This window comes from Apteryx rowi, unplaced genomic scaffold (genome assembly GCF_003343035.1).
Source record: "Apteryx rowi isolate R43461 unplaced genomic scaffold, aptRow1 scaffold_768, whole genome shotgun sequence".
NCBI classification, from domain to species: domain Eukaryota; kingdom Metazoa; phylum Chordata; class Aves; order Apterygiformes; family Apterygidae; genus Apteryx; species Apteryx rowi.
In genome coordinates this window covers 326,392-338,557 of record NW_020451058.1, presented here as the reverse complement: position 1 = coordinate 338,557, position 12,166 = coordinate 326,392, and the positions used below count along the sequence as shown (strand labels likewise).

At 63.7% G+C, this 12,166-nt stretch overlaps 2 protein-coding genes across 2 annotated transcripts in view; one reads left to right on the top strand and one right to left on the bottom strand.

Annotated features, from left to right (window-relative positions):
• The first annotated feature begins 63 nt into the window (after window positions 1-63).
• On the top strand, window positions 64-9,339 carry THOC5 (THO complex 5). The gene is made up of 19 exons (XM_026088377.1): window positions 64-182; window positions 814-957; window positions 1,276-1,389; window positions 1,557-1,654; window positions 1,971-2,117; window positions 3,340-3,454; window positions 3,950-4,082; window positions 4,754-4,831; window positions 5,073-5,113; window positions 5,471-5,570; window positions 5,859-5,967; window positions 6,760-6,861; window positions 7,125-7,221; window positions 7,565-7,679; window positions 7,826-7,929; window positions 8,016-8,103; window positions 8,431-8,546; window positions 8,729-8,919; window positions 9,136-9,339. Exons 1-19 carry the CDS (start codon window positions 87-89, stop codon window positions 9,197-9,199), a joined length of 2,052 nt encoding a protein of 683 aa, XP_025944162.1. The 5' UTR covers window positions 64-86; the 3' UTR covers window positions 9,200-9,339.
• Window positions 9,340-11,419: 2,080 nt separating this feature from the next.
• The window catches only part of NEFH (neurofilament heavy), a 3,510-nt gene continuing 2,763 nt past the window's right edge, over window positions 11,420-12,166 (bottom strand). Inside the window, exon 4 of the mRNA XM_026088378.1 lies at window positions 11,420-12,166. Within this exon, the coding sequence (XP_025944163.1) occupies window positions 11,429-12,166 (738 nt within the window). The 3' untranslated portion in view covers window positions 11,420-11,428.

The following is a 12,166-nucleotide window of genomic DNA, read 5'->3' as shown; positions in this document are numbered from 1 at the left end:
GGGGCGGGGGGAGGCCCCGGGTGCCCCTGCCCCCGCGTGGGCGGGTGGGCGCTCACTTGCCTCTCCGTCCCCCCACGGGCAGCGCCATGTCGTCGGACTCCAGCAAGAAGAGGAAGCCCAAAGTGATCCGCACCGACGGGGGCCCGCAGGAGGGCAAGCGGGGCAAGGCTGATGCCGACCAGGTGGGGCGCCCCCCCCCCCGGCCTCTCCCGACCCCCCCGGCGCGCGTGGGGGAGCTGCCTGCGGTCGCAGGGTGCTCCTGTCCTGCCGCGTTACGAGGGGCTGGGGTCAAAACTTCCCTTTTTTGGCCTCACTCTACTGCTCGGGCAGCTCAAATGGGGTCAGAACGAGCCAAATCTGAACATCTCTGTAACTCCCGCGCTTGATTTCTGAGCTGGTTTCCCCCTCCTTGAGGAAACACGATACTTGGGAGTCAAATGTTGCCTTTTGGGACATAACAGAGGCGAGTCTGAGGCTGTCAGGTCCCTGAGGGATTTGCAAGTTGCCTCAAAATATTCCCACAAAGATCAGAATAACTTAGGTTCAGCCAAAGTGGGATTTAAATTTGAAGAAGCAGGTGCGCAGCCTCGGTAGCAATAGAGATGTGCTGGCGCAGGACAGATACCCGTTTTAATTTACAGCGACTATATAAGAGGCCTGAACTTTCCAGGCGTTTGTGCCCCGGGCTGTTAAACAAGTCGATCTCCCGTGTGCGAGCCTCCTCGCGCGTGGGACGACCAGGCTGGAGCAGTGCTCGAGACCCGGCGCTTTGCCTCCCGGGGCGCTTCAGGAGGCTTTTTTTTCGCCTTGCAGGATGCTCGGTACTACAGCGAGGAGGGCGAGGTGGATCTGCGCGACCCCATCAAAGACTATGAGCTCTACAAAGAGACTTGCCAGGAGCTGCAGAGACTCATGGCAGAGATCCAGGAGCTGAAGAGCAAAGGCGTCAAGGACAAYGTAAGGAGAAGCCGCGGCGCTTCATTTTCTGCGTGTGCTTTTCCGTGATGTTTTTCCTTGACCTGAGAGGAGCCGGAGCAGAAGCCGTGTGGCATTCTAGGGAGAATTAGGAAAATGGGACGTTCTCTGTTAAATGAAATAAAATAAGCTGTAGCTGAGGCATTTGGTCTTTGACCAAGGGGCAGTTGCCCAGGCCAAGGTTCCTCTCTTCGAGGCACGTCGGAGCCCTGCTGCGAGGGGTGTCGAGACGCGTGAGGCGAGGCGGCCGCGGGTGCCACTCTTGTCCCGTGCCTCCAACGCCCCTCTCCCGCCGTTCAGGCTTCCGAGATAGACGAGCGGCGCATTCAGAGCTGCGTCCACTTCATGACCCTCAAGAAACTCAACCGCTTGGCTCACATCCGGCTGAAGAAAGGAAGAGATCAGACCCACGAGGTAGGGAGCGGGCTGGAACGACGGTAATAAAGCTCCCTCTCCGGCTCGCCCCGGGGCGCTTCCCAGTGCCCTGTGCCAAGGAGAGCAGTGTCGCGGTCCCGTATCGCCCCTTGCGCGCGCAGCTCTGCCTCGTGCCGTCGGGATCACCGGCCACGTTTGTCTTCCAGGCGAAGCAGAAGGTGGACGCGTATCACCTGCAGCTCCAGAACCTGCTCTACGAGGTGATGCACCTGCAGAAAGAGATCACCAAGTGCCTGGAGTTCAAGTGAGTCCGGCCAGGGCGGAGCGACCGGGTCCGAAACGGGGGGAGGYTTCGAGGGGTTGGGATCTCCTGTCGCGTTGTCTCAGCCTGTTGCTGGAGGAAGGYGTCTCCGTGACGGGAGCGACCCAGTTCAGATCCATTTCCCTCCCCTGCTGCGGCACGTTGTGGTTTTCCTCGCTGCGGTTGTGGTCGTTTGCGTGGCAGCGTAAAGCCAGGACCCGGGACATCGCCGCTGACCGCTCTGCTGCGAGCGCGGTCGAGTTCAGCCCTGCGCAGGCGTTTGCCGCCCTTCCCTGATCCCATCTTTCCGTCCCCGCAGATCGAAACACGAGGAGATCGAGCTGGTGAGCCTGGAGGAGTTCTACAGGGAGGCTCCACCGGAAATCAGCAGGCCGGCGATCACCCTGGCYGAGCCCCACCAGCAGACCCTCGCCCGCCTCGACTGGGAGCTGGAGCAGCGCAAGCGGTGGGTGCGGCGGGCGCCGCGCCGTCGCCTCTGCCGCGCCGCAGGGCCGCGCTCCCTGCCGGCTCTGCAGCTCAAACGCCGGCGTAAAGGTGTTAACACCCGCTTGAAATAGTTAGTATGGAAGAAGGGAGAGATTTATCGGGTAACCGAGCCCTCGTCATGGAGGTTTACTCCATGGGGAGAGTTGGGCTTGGTGGGATACTCGATCCTGTTTTACAGACGTCTTGATCTGCCTCGATCCAGCAGCCGCTTCGGCAAGACGTGACTTGCAGGGCAGAGCAATCACCCCGTGGGCTGCGGTGCCGCGGCGCGAGGGTCAGACTTGGCGAACTGCCACGCGATCCCGCGCCCGGCTCGGCGGCCCGGCCTCGCACCGCTGCGGCTGCCGCGCGCCCATGCTCCTGCCGCTCGCCACAGCGGGGAGCTGCCCGCGCGGGAGGGCAGGTGGCTCAGCTGCTCCAGCGGCTCTTGCTTTACGTGAGCAGCAAACGCGATGCAATTTTTCTGATTTGACAGCAGCTAGCAGCTTTTTTAGCCAGCTAGTGCCGGCTTTCCGGAAAGAGCAACCTAAGCCTGCAAACGGACGCTGCGTGAGCAGCGCGATTAAACACAGCAGCTCACTGTGGGCACTTTCTGATGGTTTGGGAGTTGTTGGTGTCCACTTGCGACTTGTGCCGGTGGCTGAAAGTCGGGCTTCGACACTGCTTTGTGTAGGAGGCTGTGGGGATGTGCTGACCCGACGCTGGGTCTTAACAGCTCTGTAGCCAGTGACCAAGTCTTGCCAGTGCCTTGAACCTTCCCTCTCGCAAGGTTGACTTGCAGAAGCAGTTGATGTGATGGGAAGTAAGCGAATGTGACGGTGGTAAAAGGTGGAAAAGGCTCTTGGGGTCAGCAGGAGTCCATGGGGCTCCTGCTGGCAGCAGAGGCCGGCGCGGGAGCAGATCTGCTGAGGAAAGACCTGGCTGCTCTCCCTTCTCAGAGCACAACGCTGGGCTGAGCTTCGAGTTGCTCTTCCCGTTTGTTTTCCTGCTCTAATAAGTTCCTCTCTGTCCCTGTTTGCCCTTGGCCTTGGGAGAGCTCCTTGTCTGTCAGTGTCTGAGCTCCCCTGGTTCCTGCAGCAACGTTTCGGGTCAGGAGAGCTGGGGCCAAGGAAGGCCCCATCCGGCAGCAGAACTTGCTCCGTGACAGCGATGTGCGGTGGTAACCCATCTCCCATCCCCAGGTTGGCGGAGAAATACAAGGAGTGTCTGGCCAACAAGGAGAAGATCCTGAAGGAGATTGAGGTGAAGAAGGAATATCTGAGCAGCCTCCAGCCCCGACTCAACAGCATTATGCAGGTAACGACCGAGCCCTGCGGGACGGGGAGCTGGGCCGTGGGTGCTAGCTGGAGTTGTGTCGGAGTTGTCGCGGGGCGCTCTGAGTGCGCAGGCTGTGGCTCCTTCGGAAGTGTCCAAGCTGCTCCCCATGCTTTGCCTTTCCTTCAGTCTCCTTGTCTGCGCGGCTGTTCCTGCGGAGCCGCAGCTCGAGGGCTGGTTAAATGGGCCTCTCCTCGGAGGCCGATACGCAGCTCCAGCCCCTCGTGGCTGCCGTGGAGGGGCAGAGCAGGAGAAGGAACTGGGTTAGACTCGGATCCAAACGTTTTCCAGCAGAGGAGAGCAGCAAGYGCTCCCCTGGGAGGGGCTCGCCATAGCCGTGGCTTGTGTTAAAACGCCACGCGGCCGGTCCTGTGCTGCCTTCCAGCCTCCCACCTACCACCTTGGGATACCTGAACGAGTGGGTGAGGAGGGCAGCCCTGATCCCAGCCACCCACGTTATCCCTGTTCTCCCTCCAGGCCTCCCTGCCTGTCCAGGAGTATCTCTTCATGCCCTTCGACCAGGCGCACAAGCAGTACGAGATAGCTCGGCACCTACCGCCGCCGCTCTACGTCCTCTTYGTCCAAGCCAGCGCCTACGGGCAGGCCTGCGGTGAGCGCTGCGGGCGCCTCGCTCTCCGTGGCGCCGCGGGAGGCTGCGGCGAGGCAGGGGGGGCGCGCGGGGGGGTGGATCTCGCAGCCGCGCACCGAAAATGCTGCTTTTGGGAGGCTCTCGGAGGTCCCTTTTGTCCTGCCTGCCCTACTGGCAGGTGAGGAACCGCTTGGAAAACTCACTGCCTGCCTCTGCCCCGGGTCGCCGCAGTCCTCGAGGCCAGCAGGGACGTCGCTGTGGTGACACTGGTGGGCTGGCACCCCACGGGGTGGGTGACAGCAGCACGACGGCTCTGTCCCCCTTTGCACCCCTCTCCTGGCCCTTGCCAGCAGCTCACCCGAAAGCCTCCGTCCCCTGGGACGATTTTGCGGGTCTGAAGCCTCCGGGTCGCCTCCGCTGCCTGCTCCCTCGGGTTCCCTCTGCCGTGGGGCTCTGTCTCACAGAGCCACCTTGCTTCTGCCACTGCCGCGGAGTCTCCCGTGGTGGCAGTGCAGCCGGCTGGGCCGCGGGAAGGTTAAATTTGGGCGCTCAGCAGTAATCGAGTGAGCTGCTGCGGTCCGGCCTCCAGCCTCGCGCCTCTCATAGCGGCAGACAGTGCTCCCCGTAGCTTCTGTTCCTGCTTTTCCCACACAGAAATACGGTTCATGGGTTTGGTTTTCTTTCTTTTGTAGATAAGAAGCTCGTCGTGGCCATCGAAGGGAGCGTCGAAGAAGCCAAAGCCCTGTACAAGCCGCCCGAGGACTCGCAGGGTGAGTTGGGTGCCGTAGGGGGGGAGGTCCCTGAGCAGCGGGTCGTGTCCCTGCCTGTCTGCGTCCCGCTAGGGCCTTGCTTTGGAGGGGACGCCGCCTCCCCGGCGTGGGGAGCTGCGGTCTTGGATGGAGCCGGGCTCGGTGGCCCTGCTCCGGGTGGGAGAGCCGCCTTGCCACGGTGCTGAGCCGGATCACGGAGCCCCTGCGCGGGGCGCTCGCTTATGGCCCTCTCTTTGCGCAGATGACGAGAGCGATTCGGACGCGGAGGAGGAGCAGACCACGGTAAGGGACAGCGCCGGTCCCTCGGGTCCTCTCTGAGCGCCGCGCAGGCAGGCGAAATCTGCGCCCGCTAACGGTGAGGTGCTGGGGGAGACGGGCCCGAGCGGGTCTGGGAACCGCTCTTCCCTTGCTGCCGCTGGGGCTCCTTCGCCCGCCCCGTGGGGGCATCAAGACACCAAAAAAAAGTCCGGAAAAAATGAAATACGAGCCCTCCGACAGGCAGTTTTCGAAAGCGGTGGGTTCAGGAACCRTCTTGCCTTTGTGCTGGGTCTCGCGTCCCGGGGCGCTGCCGGGGCTGGTGGGACACCAACGCCCGTGCTGAGCCCCCGGGAGCTGACGGCTCCGCTCGGCTCGCCCTAGAAGCGGCGCAGGCCCACGCTGGGCGTGCAGCTGGACGACAAGCGCAAGGAGATGCTCAAGCGCCACCCGCTCTCCGTCACCGTCGACCTGAAATGCAAAGGTGAGCGAGCGTGGCAGAGAGCACCCAAAGGCGCGGGGCCGGCCAGCGGGTTGGGGAGCGACGCGGGGGCAGCTTGGCCCTCAGTGAGAGCAGCGGGTGCGGGCAGGCCGCGTTGGTGCCTGGTAGCTGCCGACGGGGCAGTGTTAGAGGCGTCTCCGTGTTGCCTCTTGGCCCCGTTTACTGCAAGGGCAGCAGAAGAGCACAGACGTCCCCCTCCCCAGGGAGCGCTGAGCCCCGAGCGCTCGGAGCTGCGGAGAACAGCCCTGTTGCCTCCTTCTCTTGGCACAGATGAGAACGTGCTTCACCTGACCTTCTACTACCTGATGAACCTCAACGTCATGACGGTGAAAACCAAGGTGACCACCGCTGTCGAGCTGACGACGCCCATCAGCGCCGGGTGAGGAGAGCTCCATGGGCGCAGAGCCCGCACTCGGTCGTGGTCCGTGTGCCGAGCCCGGAGCTCGTCGCGAAAGCCCTGGCGTCCTGCTGGGCTCCGTGGGGTCCTGCCGGGCTCCGAAGTGACCCGTTGGCAGAGCAACGTGGAGCTGGGAGCAGCCTCTCCTGCTTGGCCCGTTAATCCGCGTCTCGCAGCCGAAACGCCTCCCTCCCTCGTGCAGCCTTTGCTGGCTGCTTGGCACCTTGCCTTGTCTCGAGGGCGGGCAATGCAGCTGCCTACCCGCGAGGCCCCTCGAGCCCGATTTGTGTGAGGGCTGGCTGAAACGGCAGCTCCGGAACCTGCCTGGGGCACTCGGATGAGCCGGGAGGTCACCAGGGCTCTGCCCCAGGGCAGACACAAGCCCCTGAGAGGGGGAGGCAGGTGAGGTTGGCCTGGGGCACCTGCAAGCCAGCTGCGCTGGAGGGGCAGCCTCRCGCCGGGGCGAGACCCCCGCCATGCTCTGCATATGCCGGATCTGTGTTTTCTGCACACCCGGACTGTCATCAGTAAGTTTCAGAGTTAATGCACTGAACTTAATCACACCGTTAATCACATTGAAGACCGTGAGCAGCTCCCTGGGAACATGGTGCCTTGTGATTTCTAACTTCTTTACAGCCAGGAAGGAGACGGATCTCTTTCCGGCCTATTTGTGGAGCATAATCTGGTTTTCCGGGCTCGGAGCCTGTTTGTAGTCGCTATAGAGAGACGCAGAGGCTAATGAATGATTAACCTCCTCCCTCCTTCTCCTGCCAGAGACCTGCTGTCCCCAGATTCCCTCCTGAGCTGCCTGTACCCGGGAGACCACGGGAAGAAAACGCCGAACCCAGCCAACCAGTTCCAGTTCGATAAAGTGGGGTGCGTAAGCCCCGACTCTGCCTGCGCRGCCTCGGCCTGGCCGCCGGCGCGACCGCCCCGTTCGCGGGCCTGGCTCGTCCCTCCGCGGTGGCACTGAGGGCTCGGAGCCGGCGGCACCCTGAGCCAGGCTCTCGGCTGCTCCTCTCCAGAACGAGTTGGGTGGCTGTTAGGTGGCCGTCTGGGCTGCCGGGGCGTCGGGGGAGAGCAGCCCTGGCGTCGCCGCGGTCACGGCTGGGATTAACCCTTCCTCTCCGCTCCTGCAGCATCGTGACCTTGAGCGATTACGTGACGGAGCTGGGGCATCCCTACGTGTGGGTGCAGAAGCTGGGCGGCCTGCATTTCCCCAAGGACCAGCCTCAGGCATGTCGCACGGCTTCCCCTTCCCTTCTCTCCCCTTCCACCCGCCGGGGGGGTTGGCCTGGGTTTCTGGAGGCGCTGGGGACAGCGGTGTCCCCCCCGCCGCACCCCGGTGCTGGCTGCTTCCAAACCGTCAGAGCCCAACAAGCACCCTTGGCTCCCTGCGATGAGGTCGGGCTGCTGCGTTTTGCCTCCCGCGTGCAACGGGTCCGAGCCCTGCCGCGTTTACCGGCACGAAGTGGCTCATTAAGGGCGGCGACGCGAGCGTGCGCCCGTCCCCCTGGGCGGGAGGGAGGTCCCCGGTGCCACGCGGGGCCCGCTGGGTGACAGCYCCTCCTGCCCGCAGCACACAGTCACCGCGGACAACTCGCTGAGCGCGAGCCACATGGAGATGACAGTGAAGCTGCTGCGGACGAGGCTGCAGTCGCGCCTGGCTCTCCACAAGCAGTTTGCGTCGCTGGGTGAGTGTTCAGCGCCTAGTGACGATGTCAGAGGGACGACGCTGTCCCCAGGTCCTGGTTTCACTGCCACCCGGAGCGTCCCCAGCCACGGGCCGTGCATCGTCCCCGGCCCTCGCCCACTCAGGCGGCCCCGTCCTCCATTTCAGAGCACGGCGTCGTGCCGGTGTCCAGCGAGTGCCAGCACCTCTTCCCTTCCAAGATCGTCTCGCGCCTGGTGAAGTGGGCTGCCATCCCCTACGAGGATTACGCGGTGGGTGCCGTGCATGGGGCCCTTTCCCTCCCACTCCGCGCCGGGGCTCGATGCCRGCGGCCGCTCACTCCTGCTGCCCCTCGCAGGAGCTGCCCTACACCAGGGACGTGCTGGAGGCCGGCCTGGCTGAGGACACCCACCTCTACTACATGGCGCTGATCGAACGGGGAACGGGTAGGTGCCTTTCCTTGCCCCGGCAGTTCCTAATTCCCAGTAGCTGCCTGCGTTACCCCCAGGGCAGCTTTTGCCGCTCCCAGCATGGGCCAGGCCTGCTTGGACACCAGAGAGGGGCTCGTGAGTGCCGGTGGCCGTGCCCGAGAGATGCAGGACATGGCAGGGAAGCAGCACCCAGTCTAGCTTCCGATTTGTGAGGATGGCCTCCGACCCTCCTCCGTGCCGCCTTCCTGGCTGGTCCCTGCCTTGCCGGCTGTCTTAATGGGAACCCCCCGAGGGCGGAGGCGCCATGGGCTGCGCGTGACGTTTCTGCCCTGCCCGGCTCAGCCAAGCTGCAGRCCGCCGTGGTGCTCAACCCTGGCTACTCCACGCTGCCGCCCATCTTCAGCCTCTGCCTCAACTGGAAAGGGGAGCGGACCAGCAGCAACGACGACAACATTCGGGTGAGCCGCCGGGGCGGGAGAGGAGTCTGGAGAGCCGCTGGGTTTCGTTTCCAGCGGTTTTGTGGCCGTAGCGAGGCAGCTGCCGAGGCTGGGGATCGTGCGAGCGCTGCGGAGTGGATCCGGTCTTGGGAGGGAAAAGCGGAGCCAGGCCTGCGCCGTGCTTATCCCTCTGCCCGTGCCAGGCCATGGAGAGCGAGGTCAACGTGAGCTACAAGGAGCTGTGGGGGCCCAAACCCGGCTACCAGCTCCTCACCAACCAGCTGCAGCGCCTCTGCATGGTGCTCGACGTCTACCTGGAGACGGAGTCACACGACACCAGCGTGGAGGGGCCCAAGGAGTTCCCCCAGGAGAAGATGTGTCTGCGCCTCGTCAGGTGAGAGCCGGCRCCCTGGGGGACGCCGGGGTGCTGGCTGCCGGCCCTCCTTGCAGGCAGCAGGGAGCTGGGTGGGGGCGAGGGTGCCGGCGGGAGTCCCTGGAGCTCAGCCCTGCCTGAGCCGGTGCTGCAGCTCCGTCCTGCTGCCAAGCCAGTGTTGCTCGAAACGGGAAAGGTGCCCGTGGGTGATGTGCTCCCTTCTGTCTCCTCTCGTAGGGGGCCCACCCGCATGAAGCCGTTCAAGTTTAACTACCCGCAGGGTTTCTTCAGTCATCGCTGACCTCCGCGGGCTCTCCTGCCTGGGCACCGCTCCGGGTCTGGGCCTCATCCGGGCCGAGGGAGCAGGAGCGGGCGCGTCCTGCCCTTTCAGTTGCTTTCCCAAGGTTTGGTTTGGGGTTTTGTATCCAAAGGGATTAAATTCTGGACTGAAGGAAAAAAGCGCGTACATGCYGTGTGTGCAGCTGGCCTGGGCTGCGATGGGGGTACCCGCGAGGGCTGGAGGCGGCTCTCCCAAGGGTGTGACGCCCTTTTCATTGCATCTGTGGCTGTCACTGGGGTGCCATCGCTGTCCCTGTCAAGGCTGCCTGGACTTTCTCATCCCTGGGCTGGAAAGCTTCGCTGTGCGGCAGGGGAGGATCCCTGTGCCAATGCGCTCCCGCTGAGCAGGGCTGGCTGTGCTGCGCTCCAGCACCGAGGGGAGGATGCGTGTGAGGCTGCGGCACTCTGTCCCCAGCTCTGTCCCCCAGGGCTCTTGGCTCACGCAGGTTTGCTGTGTCCCTCGAGCCCTGTCGGCCCTGCGCGCCTCCCTCGCCACCGCGGCTCCTCCGTAACGCTGAGCCGAGAGGCTAAAAATAGCCCCGAGCCCGCACAGCAGCCAGCGCCTGTTCTCGTCTCCCCTGGGCGCCTGCCAGCTGCCTTTGGCCCAAAGAGCCCAAACCGGCCCAAAAGGGCGAGGGGAGCCTTGGTTCCCCCAGCGCCGTCTCCGCTGCGCTGTGGGGGATCACTCCAGCCGGAGCTTGGCCCTGCTCCTGCTGGCACAGGGGGCCAAGCACCACCCTGCCGGGGCGGAGGTGAGTCCCGGCTTGCTGCACTGGGGTTTTGCAGGGYGCTCGCCAGGGTCCCAGAGCCCCCTCGGGGCCCTTCCTGGGCGTCCCTGCTGCAGCCTCCAGTGCTGTGGCTCTTGGCTGAGCTGGAATAGCTTAGTCCCCCCTCCCAAGGTCATTGTCCCTCCTGGCTTGCCACGTTTGAGCCAAAGTCGGTGTCCCCACYGCAAGCTCGCAGACCCTTCTCCCCYTCCCACACCAGYGCTGCATCTGCTCTGGGCCGGCCCCACGGTCGCTGCGCTGCTGCAGTGCAGGGCTGCGCTGCAGCGCTCGGGTTAAACCAGGCCCTAACGGCCCCCCTGGGAGCCCCGTTTTAAATAGAGATGGAAGAAAAAGCCGCTACGAGCCCTCGCAGGGTGGGGGGCTGGGGGCTGGCCCCRTTCCCAGCCCCTGTGGGGAGCGTGCAGGCAAGCCGCTGGCCCRCGAGCTGGGGCTCTCGCCTGGCTTTGCCAACTCCCTGGGCCACGGGCAGGGCCTGGGGCTTGCCCGCCTTCCCTGGGAGGCAATTGGGGTTAGTTCCTGGTGCCATTTAATTCTGGAGAGCCCCCGTCACCCCTTGGGCTCTCCACATCTTGGGCTCTTGCCCAGGGATGGGGCTGCCTGCATTAGCTGCTCCCAGCCCGGGGGCCTGTGCAGCACCGCAGCGGGAGACAGTCCGGAGCTCAGCTATGCCCCGACGGCACAGCYGGTGGGGGGTTACAGGCCTCCGTGGCAGGACTTTGCTCCCCCGTAGGGCTGCTGTGCTGAGATCGCCTTTCTTGCTTGTGGTCCAACCCCTCTGGACCCCTCTTAGGGCACGCGGCCACCCTTCCCCGTTGCCTCCCGCCCCAGCAACCAGGACARCGAGAGCCCAGGCTATTTCTGTAAGCACTTTATTTGGTTATTGCACATAAGCAACTGAGAGTGGACTTGAGTCTCCTCGTGCGCATCGTGTTTCAGTGAGTATTTCGACGCTGTGCCTAACCTGGTCCACCCAAGCCAGCCCCAGCCTGCGTCACCGCGCAGAAAGGACAGTTTCCCCCGGAGGGGGAAAAGGCCATTAGGGCTCCGCTAGCCTTCGGCACGCGGCCCAGGCACCCAGAGCTGCGCRGCGCGCCTGTCTGTCGATTGCACATACGTTAAATAAATGCACTTATTGGAGAAGGGCAGCCGGGTCCCRTCGGGGCCGGTCCCGTCGTTATAATTCAAGTGTTAAATGTGGCGCTCGGCGTGTATCACATTCGGCTACAGAAGCGATCRTAACATACCCCCAGAGGAGGGCAGCTAGGGGCTGTGTCTCTCACACAAACATATTGCTAAGGCCGGGCTTGGTGGGCGATGCCTCCACCTGCYCTCGGCCCTTGGAGAGCAGCGGAGCTACTCCCGGGGCCAAGRTGCTCCCGGTGCCCGTGGGGCCAGGGCTCTGCTCACTTCTCGCTCTTCTTGCCCGGGGCAGGCACCAGCTCTGGGGCTTTGCCCTCCTTGGCATCCGCGCTGGCCACTTTCTCAGCCTTGACAGGCTCTTTACTGGCTTTGGGCTCATCTTTGGGTTTAGCTTCAACTTTGGGTTTCTCCTCTGGCTCCTTTTTGGGCTCCACTTTCGCCTTCTTTGGTTCCTCCTTCTTCTCCTCGGCCTTTGGCTTCTCAGCCGCTTTGCCAGGCTCCTGCGGAGGCTTTGGCTGAGCCTCCTTCTCAGCCTTCCCTTCCTCCATGGGTTTGGTGGGCTCTTTCCCTGGCGCAGCAGCCACCTTCTCTTTGGGCTTCTCCTCCGCCTTGGCCAAGACAGCCTTGGGGGCCTCCTCTTTCCTGCCTTCCTCAGCTCGGGGCTTGGAGGGAGCCTTCTCCTCCTTGGGCTGCTCTTCTTTCACGGGGGCTTTCAACTCCTTCGGAGGGGAGGGAACGGGCTCCTTGGCCGGGGTTGCTTCCTTCACTGGAGACTTGGCCTCCTCCTTCACAGGAGATTTGACCTTTTCTGGGGACTTGGCAGCTGGGATCTTGGCCTCCTCCTTTGAGGGGGTCACAGGTTTCTCTGGGGACTTGAYGGCYGGGATCTTGGCCTCCTCCTTTGAGGGGGTCGCGGGTTTCTCTGGGGACTTGATGGCTGGGATCTTGGCCTCCTCCTTTGAGGGGGTCACGGGTTTCTCTGGGGACTTGATGGCCGGGAT